This window comes from Triturus cristatus, chromosome 3_1 (genome assembly GCF_964204655.1).
Source record: "Triturus cristatus chromosome 3_1, aTriCri1.1, whole genome shotgun sequence".
Lineage (NCBI taxonomy): Eukaryota > Metazoa > Chordata > Amphibia > Caudata > Salamandridae > Triturus > Triturus cristatus.
The window spans coordinates 340,783,854-340,802,761 of NC_140583.1; the positions used below are offsets into that span (position 1 = coordinate 340,783,854).

Below are 18,908 nucleotides of genomic sequence, written 5' to 3' on the forward strand. Positions count from 1 at the left end.
AATTCTACGTGATGTATGTTATTATTTTATTGATTTAGGATGAGGATAGTCCCATTAGCCATTGTAAAAAATGCTGATAATATCACATGGCAACAAACGTGATACATATAACGAACTATTCAACAAATACTTAATGAGAGAGGTTCTATTTAGAATACTAGTCAGATCCCTTTATACATGACTTAGAAGAGCACATTTTGAGAGCTGATTGAGAAGAACACCCATAACGAATGACATAAAAAGCCTGATTCACAAAGAATTTGAAACATACCAAAGGGGCTTATTTGCAATAGGCCTGCACCACCCCGAGCGTCACTTTATTTTGATGCTCCGGTTGTGCAGGGCTCTCAGTCATATCTGTGAGGCCAATGCAAAGCCACCATGTGTGACTTTACATGGCCTCATAGATATGAAGTAAGGCAAGGCAGTGCAAAGGGTTGCGTTGCATTACTCTGTGTCAAGGAGGCGTTCCATGAACATTGCTGTGGATGTTCTCACGCAGCACCATTGGATTTTGACACTAACCCAGATTTACAAAATCATGTAACCCTACGGCTGTGCCAAAACCTTTTTGCCTCCCCAGATCAGGTGTAACAAGGAAAAATATTTTACTTTTTTCTCGTTTTTTCATTCTGCAGCTCACATAGAACATGGAAAACGCCTCTTGGAATTGTGTTTGAGCAGGAAAGTGCCACTTCCAGCACAAAAACAATCCTGACAATAACGCAGAGGGTGCCTGTGTTGGTGCTAGGCACCAAATTGTGCACCAGCGCTGGCTGAAAGGACAGGAATACACCATATCTGGTAAATATAGTGCATTCCTGCCTTTTCACAATGGCGTAGGGCACCACACCAAAAAGACTTACGGCACTGCCCCACGCCAATTGATTTGTAAATGAGGCCTGTAGCCTGTTGTGTTTGGGGTAGGTTCCCCAGGTTTCACAGACACACTCTAGAACCTCTTAGGTATAGTCATGTAATTATTTTAAAGTTTTTATAATGTGCTTGAGACTATGAAATTGCCATTGAAAGTCCTGATACCAAGTATAGAGTTAAATTCCAATCCCTCTCCAAATTAGCGTTTGTACATGTATTGGGATTCCAACTAGTTTCTTTAGTTTGGCAAACTTGCAGAATTTCCCTGTGATTTTGCAGGCAAAAGTTTGGCAAAATGTAATGGGAGAAAGTGTCATTCGTTATTCCTCATTCCCACACCCAGTCAATCCCGATCTTTGGATTACCACCACTTATTTTGCATATTTTTTAAATGAGGCGTAATAATACTTTGAGGCGTATGTAATGTAGGAGATATTCACCAACCAATCAAAAACAAAGTCATAGAAAATGTCAAAGAGAGATTTGTAGGCATCGCTGATATGGCAAACCTTTTAGTGCCTCAGTGATTGAAAAGTATTTAAACATTAAGCCAGAAAACGAGCCAGTCTTCAGCTTATGAAAATTCAATGGAAAGGGGCTATGCCTGGAGTTTGGATTTTAAGTCTAGCTTGAGGCGGGTGAGATTAGGTGATGGTGAACCAATATGAATAAAAATACAGCTGAAGTTATCACATCATTTGATGACAGACTAAGGGGCGAATTACAAGTCTGGCAGTCCAAGTCAGGCTGCCCTGGGACCACCGCAACTGCCAGGGATCATAGATCATAGATCCCTTGTGGTGGTCTGGGCTCTTGGGGCTGCAACATGCTTGGCGGGGCTGCGACCCCACCAAGCATTTTAGGAGGTTCCTCACCGCCACACTTTTCATGGCGGTGCGACCGCCATGAAAAGTGTGGAGGTCAGAAACAAAGGGAGGCCTACAGGGATTCTTTGTGCCTCTGCGCCATGAGGTGCATGCAGGGGGTGGAACATGTTGTGCCCCCCTGTGTGCATGCACCCCAGTGCCTGCACAGCTGCAGCAGTCCATGCAGTGCAGGTACTGCCTTTGGCGTTCCCATTGCGGTGGCTATTCCAAAGGCACCACACTTGGTACGCCAAAGAACCAGCCTCCAGTGCAGGAGAAAACTCCTGATATGGCTGGCGGTCAGTACACAGGTTTGGTAGTGCAGGAGAGGGGTGGTTCCAGACCACTAAACTCAAAATAAGGTCCTAAGCTAGATCTTGGAATGTACCATAGTTGAAATGCCATACAAAAGTGACTTCTGATTATTTCATTTGGAGGAAATCAATAAGAAAACAGTATATATTTTAAAGTCAAACCATGTATGAAATTACGTTAACAAACAATTTGGTGCCAGGGAACAACTCTTGTGAAAACACTTCGTTTCTTTTTTCTCAAATTTTATTTGGTAAAATGTGAATTTATGTCAAACTTTACAATTTGTCAATATATACAAAAGACAGATTTTAATTTCTATCTGATCACTTATTCTTTGCACAAAGATCTGACCACTTATCCTTTGCACAAAGAGAATACCAAATCTCCTTTGCTTTGATGTATTTGCTCAACATTGCACATTCCATCAAGCCATCAACAACCAACTGTAAAAGAACTGCTGGAACAATGGAAATGTAGCCCTTGCAAACATCTGTGTAGTTCTCAAAAGCACCAAGGCCAGGGAGCGCACTGTACAATTTTTAAAGCATATACATCATGTTTCAAACATTGGTAACAGGACAACGAATTATGACAGAATAATAAATCAGGCATAAATTGTTTCAAGGTTTAACCAACAACTGTTACCAGCCTTATCAATATTACCAGGGGCACTTTTAATGGGACCTCAAGTGGCAAATTTTAAAATATATTTGGGCCTATTCACAAAGGTATTTTGGAATGCGTAAAGTAGTAATTGTGTAGTATGTACATGCCTTTGTGAATTGGCCCTAAAACGCCTAAAATGGGAATATTCAAGAACTATTCATATACAGTTAGTACAAATGGAAGGGACTGTGCCCTTTTACGCTTTTACTAACTGGAAGATGGACTGTTTGGGCTTTTTTGCAAAATACTTTATTACTACTTCCTGTACTAATAAATACTTTTAGAACCAATGATTTTTAACTGAAATGCTACAAACAAATGCTCCTCACTAAATATATTACTGTAGTGATTTTGGTAGGTAACAGGAAGCATGTCGACTTTGGCCAGTAGTGATGTACTGATTTTTTGACAGATTTGTAACTGAGATTGTCCTTTAGATTCCATTCTAAATAACTGCACTTCATACACAATGTCAGAGATACACAAAAACACAAATGTGTGCATTACCGGATGGTTGTGGTATACATTGACATTTGTCTAAACTTTGACCAGCTTTTCTTTAAAAAAATATATATATTAATATACCAGACTGTAACATGAGAAATATCTCAAGAGATCAATGATTAGCTAATTGGGGTGCATTCTATGATGATGATTGGTACAAAGAAATGCAATAGTTTAAATTCAAACCACAAAGAACACCAATTATCTTGTTTATTTCAAGCACTTAGGAGAGGGATGCCATTTTGTCTACAATTATACAAGGTATTGTCACACCAGGATATGATCCAACCTCCTTTGCTTTGAATGACAACTTATGTCTAGCGCTGGAATGGGTCAGTTTCTGAGTCTGTGCTTGATCTCCAGTGTACCTTTTTGATACTCAGCATCCTGGATTTTATCAGACACATATTTGGACTTAAACCTGCTTTAGTATCACATTCTGAGACCTACTAATAGAAGCCAGTTTTGCTCTGGTCAGTCTGTTTGAGAAGTGACCCTTAAAATGCAATCTCTTAATATAATCACACGTTGGCCTAGCATAAATGGCAAACATGAGCATAGTTCCTTTCAGTTTACCTTGTAAAAATCCCTACACCAAGAAGTCCAATGTAAATGCTGATCCCTGCTAAGGCTCTACTAAACCTGGGGATCTTTTCAAATCTTCAGATAAACTATTCAGAGATCATTTGCATTCATTTGCCAAGTGGTCCTATCTGCGTGGGAAAGATATTCGCTAAAGTGTAGTCTCACACTGGACATCAAAATGAAGATGCTTAGTGTCATAAATTCTCAAACTGGTCATTAAATAGATAAGAAAGAAGCAACTTTACTTATAGACAGGTAAACTGAGGGGCTTATTTACGAGACCTTTTAAAATGGGAAAAAGTGATGTACATGCGGCACAAGGGGCTTGTAAATAAGCCCCTGGGTTTGTCTGTGGTTTAGTCCCCTATAACTCTGTTATTGTTATAGATTAAATGAGTTGGTTTTAAATGTATTGGTTTCACTGCAGCAATATCAGACTGGTTCTTCGTATTTTGAATTACCTTTCTATGTTTATACTGTTGTAGAATCAGCTGGTCCAAATAAACGGAGTGATTACTTCTACATTCAACCATTTGCCATAATTATGTCTGATTATCCACATGCTGCTTATGGCCTTTAAATAGAACATCATGTGATAAGGGGATAGGGTGTCACATTTTACAACTCCCACCATTGTGTGCTCGCAGAAATCCAAATTTGTCTGATTCATATTTGCGAGCAGCAATATTTAAACATTAACCAAAATTGTCATCAATAAATTATATTAATAAAACATTATTTTTTTGGTTAAAGAAATTGGCCTTTTTAAAATGGTACATTGTTCCAGTTTAGCTACACTTTTTGGTACGTACAAAAAAAAAAACCTTAACTGTCAGAATAAAATAACCCAGACAACATTAGATAGAGGAGTCTAATATATTCATGGAGAAAAATATTAATCCTGTTTTTTAAGAGTGATGAACAGATTTTCTGCATGCAGTTTCCTTGTTTTTGATACATCTGCTTAACTTACACATATATAAAGGTTTTGTGAAACAGGCCCTTGTTGCAATGTATATTTGTAGATTCAGGACACTTTTCTAGCAACATATTTAATTTACCTTTTGTCTTCTTTTTCCTGCACATATTTGGTGCAATATCCATGTCTAGAAGTTGTATATAGCGATAGTGCAATGATGGTAACGTACATACAGATGATCAGATGTTGACATGGCAATGCAAACTAGCTAGTAATAAAGAGTCAACATATTTCAAAATCTTTGCTACCAACAATCTGTCCGGAGCCACACACTTTTGTACACTTTTAATTTCTGATTTTTCATTTTTCTTCTACGCTGAAAAGAAAGAAGCAAGTAGCACCCAGAATGTACACATACCTTTTTCTATGATGCCAGAACCTGTTCTGATTGGAGCAAATGAAGGTTAATTCCAGCACTCATATAACACCAGATGTCACAAGAGTCTAACTGCCTTTTGCTATTTTTTAACAGAATTACAAATCGTAATAGTTGAGTGCATTATCTTTTTAATTTGTTTCCAAATCCACAGAGATAGCCAGTTATGTTTTTGAAAGTTACCAAATTATGGTTTAATACTGTGTAATGTGTGAGTTAAGGAGAATCTGAAAAAGTAGGAAAAATCATTTAAAGTATCTTTAAGGGAGGTTTATACTTAATGGAACCCTGTTTGGCAACTCTATTGTAGACTCAATGTTACTTATGGGGCTTATTATGGGTCTGGCGGTCCATGGACCGCCAGATTCGTGGGGGAGCGGTGGTGGCGGTCTTCCGACCGCCCTTTTATGACCAGGGCAGTCGGGCCACTCTGGGACCTCTGCATCCACCAAGCATCTCTGATCTGGAGGTAGCGTGGTGTCTTGAGGCCGCAATAAGCTTGGCGGGGCAGCTGCGGCCCCACTAAGCATATTACAAGTTTCTTCACCACAACATTTTTGATGGCGGTGCGACCGCCATGAGAAGTGTTGGGGTGAGAAAACAAAGAAGGCCCTACAGGGACCCCTTGTGCTTCTGCTCCATGAGGTGCATGCAGAGGGGCACACGTTGTGCTCGCTAGGTGCATGCACCCCAGTACCTGCATGACATGGACTGCAGCGGTCCATGCTGTGCAGATACTGCCTTTTATTTATTTAATTATTTATTTATTTATTCAAAGTTTTGTATAGCGCGAACATGACCCAGAAAGGTATCAGAGCGCTTTACATACAGTTTAAGTAGACAAAGGAAACAGCTAGGGGAGAGAAATCAGGGGGTCAGTGGGACAAAATACAGCAGGAGCAAGATGAAATTAAGGAAGACAAAGGAGGCAGGTTGGGATAAGGCACCACAAACTACTTTTTCTGTGGCAGACATAAATGATCTATGTGGAAAACTAGATTACAGATTAAAATATTAACACTGTTATCTCAGGAATGGGGCAAGCTAGAAAATAATTAAACTGCTATTTTAATAGTTATTAGAAATCCTGTTCAATTGTGAAATCAGACTTGTAAGAAATATTGAGGAAAAGTAACTTTTAGAAAGTTACCCTTTAACTATCTGAAGTGTCAGAAGGCTATTTGGTCAAAACCTTTGCCAGCTCCCAGCCTGTGCCTAAGCTTGAGGTGAGAAAGAGGTGAGCAGTGCCTCCCAGGAACAAACACTAGGCAGTCCTGAAGGAGAAGAGGTGACTCCTCTGAACTCTACAGCATATTCAGAGTGGGTGCTGTGGGCTTCCTTTTTGACACCTCACTGACAAATCCTGTTTGACAGATATGATGAGTCACATGTAATACTTGGGGTGAACTTGACGGGGAGAGAACAGGATGCCAAGAAAATCCTTGTGTATCCCTGGTCTCGTTGCAGAAGGACCCTGCTTTTGTCCTACCAGACATCTGTTTCTGGGTTTGCTGTGGATACAGGGCTTGCTTCAAAGAGCACACTGGTGATTTTCCTATGATGCTCACACACCTCTCCAACACTCACAGTCCAAGTTTAGTTAGACTGAAGTCTTTCACTATCTTGAAAATGTCCTAATACATTATATTTTAGCCTGTTTGCAGTAAAACAAACATGAACTACTGCTAAAGTAATTAGTCCAGGGTTGAAACGTTTACTCCATTGGTCAGAGAGGAACTAGTAGTGTCTTAGATTGTCTCCCACACAAGGGCTGATGACCCTCAGTGTGCCTTTCTCTGAACCCTACTGACCTTGTGAAAGGATATCAGGTGGACCAAACTTGCTGGCATCTGTGACCTGTGAGAAGGACTTGAGGAGATGGACCTCCTCCACCTGAAATCCAAGGAGAGAAAGTTCTCCAAGGATCATGTGGTGGATCCCTGGGTGGCTCCAGGAACATAAAAATCTGAAAAAGATATTCCTCTGAAGATTACAAGTTGACTTGTAGCAACTGGACCTGGACTGGATTTTGCTGTAGCACTGTGCCTGACAACCTGAGAGTCTCTAAGTGCTCCCCTGGCATACTGGGGGCCTTGGAAGTGTACACCTGTTGTTGTTTGGGCAATAAGAGAAGCTTGGAAACTTTTTCAAAATGTATTCTCCCACACTCCTGACCTTCAAAGGGTCTGAACACGAAATATATTCGACCAGCAGTTCCATGTTGTTAGATTGATTTCAGGTTTGTCCTGCCTGAAAATCTCTTTTGAGATTGAATCTTAGAAAATGTTTTGAACTCCCCTATTTCCAGTCCCTAGTGGGACAATCTTCTTGGTGTATCTGACCTGTGCTCCATCCTCCATTGTGGTAAGTCTTAAATGGCACCTAGCACCTGGTCTTTCTGCGAACATTGAGTACCATTGGAGCTTTGCACTTCTTGTCAATGTTTTCTCTTAAATCTTTAAAAATTAAACATATCCCAGTTTCCCCTTTTTGGATTTTTCTTGTTTTTTGACATTTTGTTCATTGTTTACTCTAATTTTATCAATTGGAGTAGTATTTTTAGTTTGTTGTGCTTTTGACTTGTTAACTGTTTGGTGCTTCTAAATGCTTAAGACATTTTCACTAAGTTAAGCCTGACTGCTTTGTGCCATAGTAATCAGGGGTTCAGCTCAGGATTAATTGACTGAAACCTTTGACTAGTAAGTGACTTTATTACTTGTGGTGAACTACCATCCACCCCAATTAATACTTCACTTTCTCACAACCATCCAATAGCTGAGCAAAGATTAAACTCATTAGAATCCTTTCCATTTTTTCCTTGCAAGCTTGTTTGGTGAGAATTATGAAACAAGCCTCATCTAAAGGCAAAATAGTTAAACGGTGACGCTAATAACAAGCATTTGTCCTTAGGCTTCGTAATACAGTTGTACATTTAAAAAAAACATTGCCCGTATATAATTGACATTGGTTTGATGCATGCTTAAGCCTGGAACTGTTTCACCTAGGTATTGACAAATACTGGTATGCATACGATTCACAAAGGTCTGGACAAATATTTGTAACTTAAATTCCACAATCACCTGTGGAAATGAGTATTTATGACTTTTTGCTAATACGCGTGTCCATTTTCACTTAATCCACACATGATTAACTTATTCATTGTGAAAAAAGCAACTGAAATGTTTGACAACCACTTACCACTGCAACTTGTGCCTATTTCTGTAGCCATTAAAAAGTATATTTTACATGGTGAATTAACATTTTAATATGTTCTCCTTTTCTCCAACAGAAAGAATTTTCTATTAATTTCTGTTCTTCCCACACACATCTTGATAAATTCGAATTGTTTTATGGGCTTCACCAAAATTATAGCAAAATATTACCTGGCCAATAAGCACTATGCTGGCTGTTTCAAAAACTGCAGAAAGTGTTTTTCTTCTTGTTTACTTCTTTGCTGATGTACACCAAATTTGCCTTAACCTCTTCGCTGCGGCGCAAATTCCACTGCAGCGCTCCCGCAGTGCTGACATTCCGATCGCGGGCGTGGTCATGACGTCTCCCGGCCGTCGCCTGCACACGCCCATCGTGACTCATGACGGCCGGGAGACGTCATGAGCACGGAAGAGGTTAATTGTCCTTGATCACTTAACTGAAGCTCCTATTTTTTTCTTGGTTGCATCCTATGGAACCCTCACTCTTTCAAACTTTTGACATGTTACAGACCACCTCAATACTTGTATGTTTCACCCTGCGTACATTTGATGTTTTGCGCCTAGTTAATTATGTGTAAAATTTGTGAATCAATCCAGGATTTTTTGGAAGAACAAACAAATGAATAGAAATAGAGGCTATACTAACCACACTCAAGGAATGAATGGCTGTAAACATATTTCAATGATAAATTGCTTTGAGATAGCTAAATCCCTCGTTTGAAGACTTCAGGATGTGTTTGTGTTCCAAACATATGTGCTGGGCCATTTTAAATCATTCCATTTTTCCTACTTTATAAAAATTAAATTTTACATAAGAAGTCAAGTACATTAGGAATTGATTTTGAGGGTAAAACGCTCATATGGATGGTCACCTATGGATTTTTAGATATCTATGCTGCAAGAAATGCACTTTAGATTGCGAGTAAATGTTTCTCGATGATGGTATTGACAATGGATACCTGAATAGGTAGAGAGTGCTTTTGGTTTTTGTAAATAAACATCTGAGTCATCTACAGATGCAGGAGCGAAATCTTTGAATAATGTCAGTCAATCCCAAACTATTTTCCCCAAATAAAAATTGGCATTATAGCACTCATCTGGAACTTTAACTTGAACTTAACATCAAATTCCACTTTGCAAGTGTTGCACAAAGACCTAGCATAAATAATTGAAAATATTTAACTTTAGTGTTGCTCAATGTTTCTAAAGCGCTGAAGTGGGAACTTAAACTGGAATTTAGTGCTGTTGATGATATTGCTCCTACAATATCACTTTTAATAGTTAAGAAAGAAAGCTCCTATGCAAATATGATGGTTACTGAAAATGTCGGAATGTGATCAAATTCTGTGTGTGGTCAAACTTTAGACCCGGTATCCGCAGTAGGACAGAATCTCTTAAAAGTCCACACAATCAGCAAACACTTCTTTTGCCTCCCACGCATGATCTTTTCTTCTGCCATTTGAGAATATTGAAGTAGATGTTATCTTCGTCCCAAAAACCCTGATTGTCTAGTGGCTGATCTCAAGCAGGAAGCACAGCAAGCAGTCTTATAGTAGGTGTAGACACAGAGTCGAGCCTGTACCACCACATTGCAATTGTAATATTTATCTTTGCAGTTTTCATCTAGGGAAATATGAAAAATATATGAATTAGACAGAATAAAAACACATTGTCAGACATATTTTGAGTGATCAGTTTCACAGCATTTATGAGGTTATGATTATTTCTTGTCTAGTCTTGATATGCATTGTATGGATGCAAAGCAGGAAAGAAACTACACATCTTCTCCTAAAGTTAGTACAGCTGCACTCAGTGGATCGAAAATTAATTTCCATTCTTGCCAATTTGTGACACAAAGAAAGATATAAGAGTATAGGTGGAGATTTAGGGCCTGATTCAGAATTAGGTGGATGGTGCTGCATCCACCAGAGCCCAGATGTGAGCTCTCCGCCTTCCAAGGAAACACCTGTATGGCTGTTCCTTGGAAGGCACTGGAAGTTTGGTATGCATCTGCTGTTGGATTGGTGGTTTTACGTTTTTTCAGAAACAAACTCCCAAAGGGAGAGTTTGTTCATGGAAAACAAAAAAGCTAAGCATCCCCACGCCCTGGGAGTTTCCACCCAGGGTGTGGGATGTCAAATTGTTTCCTACCAATGACTGCCGAGTTTTCCTTGAGGTGATGGGCAGAAAAAAAACACACTGTCTGCTCTTGATAGGGCAGGTGACTCATGGGTTTACTCTGAAGGCCCCCAATCTGTCGGGCTGATGGCATGAGCTTTGTAGTGGAGCCATAGAGGGCACTGCAGGCATAAAGCTGATGGTCCGCCTGACTCTAAATGAGGCAGGCCCACCGAGGGTTTGGCAGACAAGGTTGTCTGTTATTTTTGTGATGGAGTACCCTGGCTACCACACTCTAAACCAGACCCTTCAAATTACATCCAAATATATTTTAACTTTTTGGGGATTCCCAATCATTTCAAATTCAGGTGCAGATTTCAAGATGTACTTCTTGGATGCCATGTAACCTTTCCCAAATGCTTCCATTCCCTCTTTATAGAGTTCTCCATAATGGAAAGATAACAAAGAGCCTCCTGTGCAAAGGCACTTATTTTTATCTAAACTCTAGGCTCCACCATTAGTGTCACTAAAGGATCTGAAGTATTTCAAGAATGAGCAATCTCTGAAACATAAATGAGTGAACAAAGGCGAATGTGAATACTATTGAGGGGGTGACATAAATAGCCCTTGTTGATCTAAAGTACATTCCATTGGAAATAGAGAAGGGCAGGGTCACTCTGAACTGGACACTTTACAAGCGAGGATATCCTTATTGTGTATGCTGAAGTTGTGCTTGTCCTCAAGATTGCAGTTGAAGGGGTGAAATTGCTCTTTTGGTAGACATGAATGGATGGACCTAAGTAATTTACTACATTTTGGATCATATTCTTGCGAACGCCATGAAGTCGGAAAGAGGACTAACAATCAGCTGTCGATAAAGAGCTTTTTGACTTACGGTAGAATGCTTGTGGAGATATTAGGGGTCACTCTGATCATTCCGGTATCTCATCTTTATCTTAGGGCAACAGTTAAACTAAAAGAGATGACTGTGACCCCCCTTCCCCATTTCCTGAAATGCGTTTGACAGGGTTTGGGTGAGTTCTTCTGTACTAACGGATGCACGACAAATAGAAGCTTATTATAGTAAACTGACTGACTAGTTAACTATATAGATTTTCGCACCATAAGGAATCCTTTATGGCTAATAACACAGTAGAATTTCATACACAAAGTGATATTACCACATACACACCAGGCCTGTGAAGACCAAATCACCATTGATACCATACCCTGATGGTTTGAGAGCATCATGACTTGGAGTAGAAATTATTCCTCAAAAGACGTATCGCATGTGACAAATTTGATGCTCTTTTGAAAGGATAATCACAGTCTTACAAGGTCTCAAAGTTAAAATAAAGTCAGTGATGATTTTTACAACATGTTTGAATTCAGGATACCGCTAGATACACCCCAGTGCTGCCCCTGGTGGGCCTGTCGTATGGCGACCCCCAGTCCGTCTTTACCGTTGAGCAACTGGCCCCCTGGACAGATTTTGGACTAGATGTGGTTGGAGATTGTTTCTTGGACAAGTCCCTAATTCCCTTTGATGGCCTAGTGGAGGATTGTGGTCTGCCCCCTGGCCAATTCCTGCATTATGAAGCCTTGATCCGTACTTTTGCACAGTTGTGGGGGGTGGGTAGAGACGAACCGGAAACACATCCGGTGCTTCATGCCTTGTTCACACTCGGCACAGCGCGGCACCTTGTGAAATGGTTCTATGTGGCCCTCCAGGAGGCTTCCGTACGCCCCTTGACCAGACCACGTGCTAAATGGGATGACATTGGGGGTAAAGGGTTATCAGATGTGGAATGGCGAAGGGTCTTGCGTTATCCCCAGACAATCTCTCGAAACACTCGCCTCAAATATATTCAGTTTAATTATACGCATATGGGCTACATGACCCCACATCGACTCAATGTGACTTATGGAGGTGAGGTCCGTTCTTGCCTCAGATGCTCTCACTCAGATGCAGACTTTGGTCACATGATATGGGAGTGTAGTACCTTGCGACCTTTCTGGGAGGCAGTCCTGGGTAAGCTAACTGAAGTACTGGGCAGAGATTTACCGCTTACATTGTAGACTTGCATTCTGGGTCTTTTTCCTAGGCCGCCGAAGTGTAAGGTGGGGAACAGACTTGTGGATCTAGCGCTGGGACAAGCGAAATGCCGTATTGCACTGGAATGGAAATCTGCCAGGGGTCAACGGTTCGCGACCTGGTATAGAGATGTTATTGTGTGGGGTGGAGCGGAGAGTAGAGCACTCAGTTGGGAAGAATCTAAGGAAGCTCCCCATGGCTGGCCAATGGAGGGAAGTGCTGGCGACCTGGGAGAATCCAGAGGGACAGGAGGAGAGGGAGATGGGTTTGGGCCCGAACCAAATACGGATGAACGCTCAGGGGAATCGCAGCCTGCGTCACCTACCGCTAGTTTAGAAGGCTTGGGGCCCTGATTGGGCAATATGTCCAGCTGCTGAGTGCGTTAGAGCTTACAGAATCTGTGTAACCTGGAGGAGGCGCCTTTATTGCTAGCTATGGGCCTCTTGCCTATGTGTCAACCTGCTTGTCCTCTGCTGTACTTTCTTTTATAAAATTCCCCCACCACACGCCGAAATAGATGTACATGATATGTTTCCCCCTCTGCAGAAGGTCTTTTCATTGGGTCTTTTTTGTTGTTTTTTCTCCTTTTTTCATTTCCTTTGCCCCAGTTGGGCCATTTGTTTTGGAGTTATTTTATTATCGTGCTATTGGAATTGAGTTTTTGATAATTGAAGTGGAATTTTGAAAATTCAAATTGTTATTTGGGTTCCCTGGTAGATTGGTGGTTAGCCCTACACTGTACATTGTCAAGTATTGAGTAGGATGGGACATGTATTATGACCTATGGCAAATATTATGCGCTGTGTTTATTCCGATAATTGTACTTAGGACGGTTTTGAATATGCCTATTTTATAAGACTTGTATTGCAAAAATTGAAAATGCCAATAAAGATACTTAAAAAAAAAAATGTTTGAATTCGGGATGATAACCAATGGACCCAATACAGGAAATCTAGAAGATGGTAAAATTGTTCACCAGATACTGTAACTCCTACCATTACATATATACAAGGCCAGACTGGCCGTACCGGGCATAGGGTGTTTCACCGGGAGGCTGGAAGGAGTGGGGGAGGGGGACTTTGTTAGTGGGGGCTTGCTTTGTAGCAGTGCAGCAGTTTTAAGTCACTGCAAAGTTCCTTGTGTGATCAGCAGTTCTTTACAACAATAAAAATGGCAAGGTAACTCTGGTAATTAATGTACCTGCTGGAGAGAGATGGGAGTATTGTCTAGAGGCAGTTTTGACTCTAAGTTATCCAGCGGTTTAATATGCCAAGAACGTGTACCAGGCATATCAATAACAATATTTTATGTGCATAGCATATGTACATACTGCTTTTGTCAAAGATTTCTATTGTTACTGTGCAGTTCATAAGTTAAATCTAGCACAGTGAGCTATGAACTGCCAACAAAGAGCTGCATGCAAGCTGCATGGTACAGGTTAGAAAATTCTGTTTATTCAGAGTCGTTCATTATCCTGATGTTTCTAAAAACGGTTTGTGTGTTTTTAAATTCTTATTTTTAAAGTCAACCCTGAACACGGTGTTTTGGTCTGAATGCTGAGTTTGTGCTTCTCCAGACCAAGCACTCTTAAAAAGTGTCTTCCACTATGGGTGGCATGTGAATCCTACTCTTTGTTGTCCCCTTTGCCTTATTTAACATTTTCTATACACTGATTTACACATTGTCTCTGTATGTGTGTGTGATGTAAAGTGCACTCTACACTGGTATGAGAGGTGCTATAAAACAAAAAAATACATGTGGGAGAGGGGCTATGGAGAGATGAGAGGTACTGTTGGAGGGTGATAGTGAGGGAATCATTGAAGAACCCCAACATAGATTGTCGTATCCTGGTGCACAGTAAGGTCATCATTTACTGTGCTTTAAAAGATAATACTGTTGAATATATAATGACAAACGTGTTGGAGAATGCACAACTGTTTCCAAAATTTTCTCTGGGTCTGACCTCCACAAAACCCCCATTTGAAGTAGTCAGGATCACTTGCTGTGCTCACTATGCATTGTATGGGGGCTGGTCTGGCAAAATATGCTAGGGCTGCTTAGGGTTCTCAGTCCTGCCCTCCAAATATACATATATGTTCTGTGTGCTAACTGTTTATTGTAGGCTGATCTTAAAAATGACAAGTGAAGGATGGCCATCTGGATATTGTTGTTCCAATCTGCTCTAATCTTACATAAAAAGACTTTTCCAAATAGCTACTGTCAAAGATACGTGTTGCAAACTTAACTATTAATCTGAGGAATGTGTTTAGGAGAATTGAAGCTCAGTTATACAAACACTGTTTCAGAGTACCTCAATGTAGATGATAATAAAATGCTCCAGTAATGCCCATTGTTTCCGGTCCACTCTAATATTTGTGTTTGATATACTCAGTTCTCTTTCAGCTCTTTGATTTTCTACATTAAATGGTAATTGGAGTCAGTTTGTTTACTGAGCTGGATAAGCACAAGGAACAGGGTTAAAGCTGCCATGAGCGATTCAGGTGGTACTGGGGCCCAGGAGTGTGAGAGGCTCTCTGGAGCAAATTATGATTGCTTTTTCCTAATAAACTGTGGATGGGGGCCCATTTTACGTGCTTGAGTGAGGTTCCAGAGCACCCTTGCAATGCTACTTATGAGAAGAGGACCTATAAAACAATAGGGAGCAAAACTGCTTTTGCTTGGCTGACAGCAGGTGACGAGAAATACTTCAGAGGAAAACATCTGCAGAAGTTGCATTCTTACTGGAGTGTTAAACATGTATGATGGTAAAGCTTGTCGTCCAGGCTCACTTGCACTTTTTATGTCTTTATGATTGCGTCAGTGGCGTAATGCAAAATGATCGGACCCCCTGCAGAATGTGATGAGGGGCCCCTGAGTCCCCCATAGCTCACAGATATTTATTGGCATTGGGCTACATGTAGGGTGGCCAGATTTTGAGAACCCAAAACGGGGCATTTTGCAAAAATAGAAGAATGACTACAATTTTACATAAACGGAGTGGCGCAGACTGGCAGCCCTATCAACATAGGAACACAGAAGAGGCACTAAGAAAATAAATAAAATGGAATTTCTAAAACCAGCATTATACTAGTTAATGAAATTGCTTACTGATAACAGCTGCTAACTAGCACAGCTTTAGGACACCCAAAAAGTGCCTCTCACTGGTTTCAGTCGGGCCCCTTTAAAAACCGGGGCATTTGCCAAAATCTGCCAGGACAGCTGGTGAAACCCCGGGACTGTCCTGGCAAATCCGGGACGCCTGGTCACCCTAGCTACATGGGGCTTCTTTGAAGGTCGCCCCCCTGTGGCGTGGGTGCTGCAAGGGCCTGTGTTACGCCCCTTGACCGGGTAGATCGTGTTGGGTTGTGACTCAGCATAACGCCAGATTGAAAAGCATCTGTTTTACAGGACATTCATATGTGGAATCTGACTACATGTGTTTGGTTTGATGGTTTAATTTAGGAAAATATAAACTTTTTTCTAGGTGGACTTTGCATCACAGTGCTTAACTCCGAGTGGATTCATGCAGATGAACATCAATCTTACATAATTAGATTTTACAAAATGAGACTTTATTGGAGGAAACTAAACTCCGAAAACTGAATTTTTAATAAGCTGAACATGCTGTTTTTAATTACAAACTGAACGAAAATAAATTGATAGTATGGTAATCACATTTTAGCTGGTAGGGTGTGGTATCACGCTGAGTGGCACCATTACTGAATTAAACTCTGTATACTTTCTGTTTCTATACTACATGCCCACGAAATAGTTCTTTTTACGAGATGCGACATCTTGTTCTATATTTGTTGTATAGTAAAAATACTCTGCAGATACATTTTTGCAAGATGTTAATATACCGTTTGGCCACTAGATGGTGGTATGCACTAAGGCAGCACTCTCTACTGACCTATCTCCGGTATGCAGTCCTGAGGGTTGCAAATTTCTGTTTCTTCCGGTTTCATCTGTGGTTCACATTGATCGCTAGGAGTCATATCATCGGACAAGCATCGCACTTCGCGAACTCGGAATCCACTTTCGCAGGTTTTTGAGCACTGAAAAGAAGGAGATTTTACTTTACACCAAATGAGAAAATAACAATCATCACAAAAAACAATCTGACGACTCGTGAGTGATTTAAGGCAGAATGTCCAGTTTCCAATATAGATGAACGCTGTTATTGGACCCTGTCACCATACATACCGACCTGATCCAGGCGGGAAACTCCAGAATTTCTTAACGCAAAAATTGTTGTATTGTAGGTGTCTCCCCCTGAAAATGACTCTGCCTCAATAGACGTTAATGGGGAAAATAAGGGGCATATCAACAAGGCGGCGATAAAAAATTATCGCCGCTTTTGCGTCCATTTTCGGACGAAAAGCGGCAATAATTGTATCGCTTTATCAGCAAGGTCACACTTTCACGTGAATCCTTGCCTTAGCGCCCTTTCCCGTAACGCCCACCTTTGCATCTCTGATGAGATGCAAAGTGGGCGTTCCATCCCAAAATAACTGCAGAAATAACGCTAACCGACATTTCTCCAATTATCAATGGGCACGCTAACAAGCATAGCGATAAGAAAAGTAGCGCTAACCTTGGTTATCGCTACTTTCCTTACGCCTGCTTTTAGTTTGACTTACCCATGATATCCAATGGAAGGTGGATATCATTGTTAAGAATGGCCCTGCCCTATCAACAAGCTATCGCCAAATGTCGTGCGATTATCGCTAGATTTCCAGCGATAATCGGACATTTGGCAGCTTGCGCCAGGAATTTTATCGTTTTTGAGATAAGCGTTGCTGATAGCACGCTATCTCAGCGATAAAATTCAGCGATAGCCGGCGATAATTATTCTAGCGCTTAGTGCGCTTAGCGATAATTATCGCCGGTTGTTGCTGATATGCGCTGATATTCTCCCGATTTTTTTCCAAGCCTCCCGTTTTCCTATTGTAAAACGTTGGCGTGTGTGTGTCATGTATTCACGGGTATCGATCATGCATCTCTTTACAATGAAGACAAAACCGTTCCAAGAGTTATAATGCAACCAAAAAATACTTTAGTAGTCATCTGTTTTTGAATCGATAAAGGATTGAAAAACATAAGGCGCTCCGCTATGTGGAGGTCCATGTGTTATTTTCCCATAACCTGCAGATAGCTCTTAAAACATGGTTACTTATCCATGCAAACTTAGGGCTAATTTAAATATTGGGGGATGGATGGGATACTACTTAACAACGTAGCAGAGGTCCCGTGCATGTAGCCTGAGGCACTTGCAATAAGGCAGACTTGCCATCGTCTGCGTTTGTGAAGTAGTTTACCATTCATCAAACTCTTCATCAGAACCTTACGGCCTACTTCGTATCCGCCGCTGACATACTCTTCCAACGGCCCGACAGAGTGAGGGCCATCTGAGGTTTGGCTAGTTTACCACTCCCCCCCTTCCCCCGATTTACAGTGGGTAGCCAACCATGGTGCGGGGGTCATTCGTTTTTCTATTTTCCCCAAAAAAAATTCCATTTGAGGAAAACAAGTTCAAAGTTTGACAAAATATATGATTAAGCTATTTCAAAATTCAAAACATCTCATTTCTTAATAATGTGGCCACTGTAAACACTCTTCAGTTTGATATGATAAATGATACCAATGCATTGAATGACAATTGTTAGAAGTGGTTGTAATCTAGGGGTGATATACAATCATGCCCCCTTACTACTGCCCTGACGACGATGCTATTAATGAACCGGGAGCTGGAAGTCAGTGGTCTTTTCCCCACTGTTTGCGGCCTCGGGTGTTACTGTAGATACATTTAGATTACGGTCTTTTGTTTTTGTACAACGCACACCGTGAATTGTATTTAGAACGTGCTGTCACGTGGCAATGAAAGAAAAGGTGGAACTGTGAAAAACCAAGTAATTGCCTCGAATCATACAATGTGGTCGAGTGGAAACTGGGATTGATGCAAGGTTTCCACGTTTCACATTATGCAATCTGGCCATTACTTGGGTATCTCTTTCTTTCTCCCCAAATTTAGATCATAGCATAATACTTTGTGCTTAATTCTTTGAAGTGCTGTATAAGTGCCCTGGGTTTAATGCATCTGGTCTATGCATGTTTCATAAGGATTGTTGGTGTTTGGGGAGGGTAATGTTTTAATGCAGAAACCCAAATGAAAAACCAGAGTACCCACCGTTGGCCCATGCATTGAGACCATTTGCTCTATATAGCTAATTGTCTTTATCATCTATTCTTGAATTCATTCATCTACCCACTCCTCATCCGACAGTTCATTCATTCATTCATTGAGCCATGCCTCCAT

The 18,908-nt window shown here is 40.9% G+C and overlaps 1 protein-coding gene across 1 annotated transcript in view; it reads right to left on the minus strand.

Annotated features, from left to right (window-relative positions):
- Positions 1-2,291: 2,291 nt before the first annotated feature.
- THSD4 (thrombospondin type 1 domain containing 4) overlaps positions 2,292-18,908 on the minus strand; it is a 2,089,562-nt gene continuing 2,072,945 nt past the window's right edge. The window contains exons 17-18 of the mRNA XM_085644058.1: positions 16,503-16,647; positions 2,292-10,002 (exon numbers count right to left, since the gene is read on the minus strand). Of these exons, the coding sequence (XP_085500184.1) occupies positions 9,860-10,002; positions 16,503-16,647 (288 nt within the window). The 3' untranslated portion in view covers positions 2,292-9,859. The remainder of the gene's footprint in view (positions 10,003-16,502; positions 16,648-18,908) is intronic.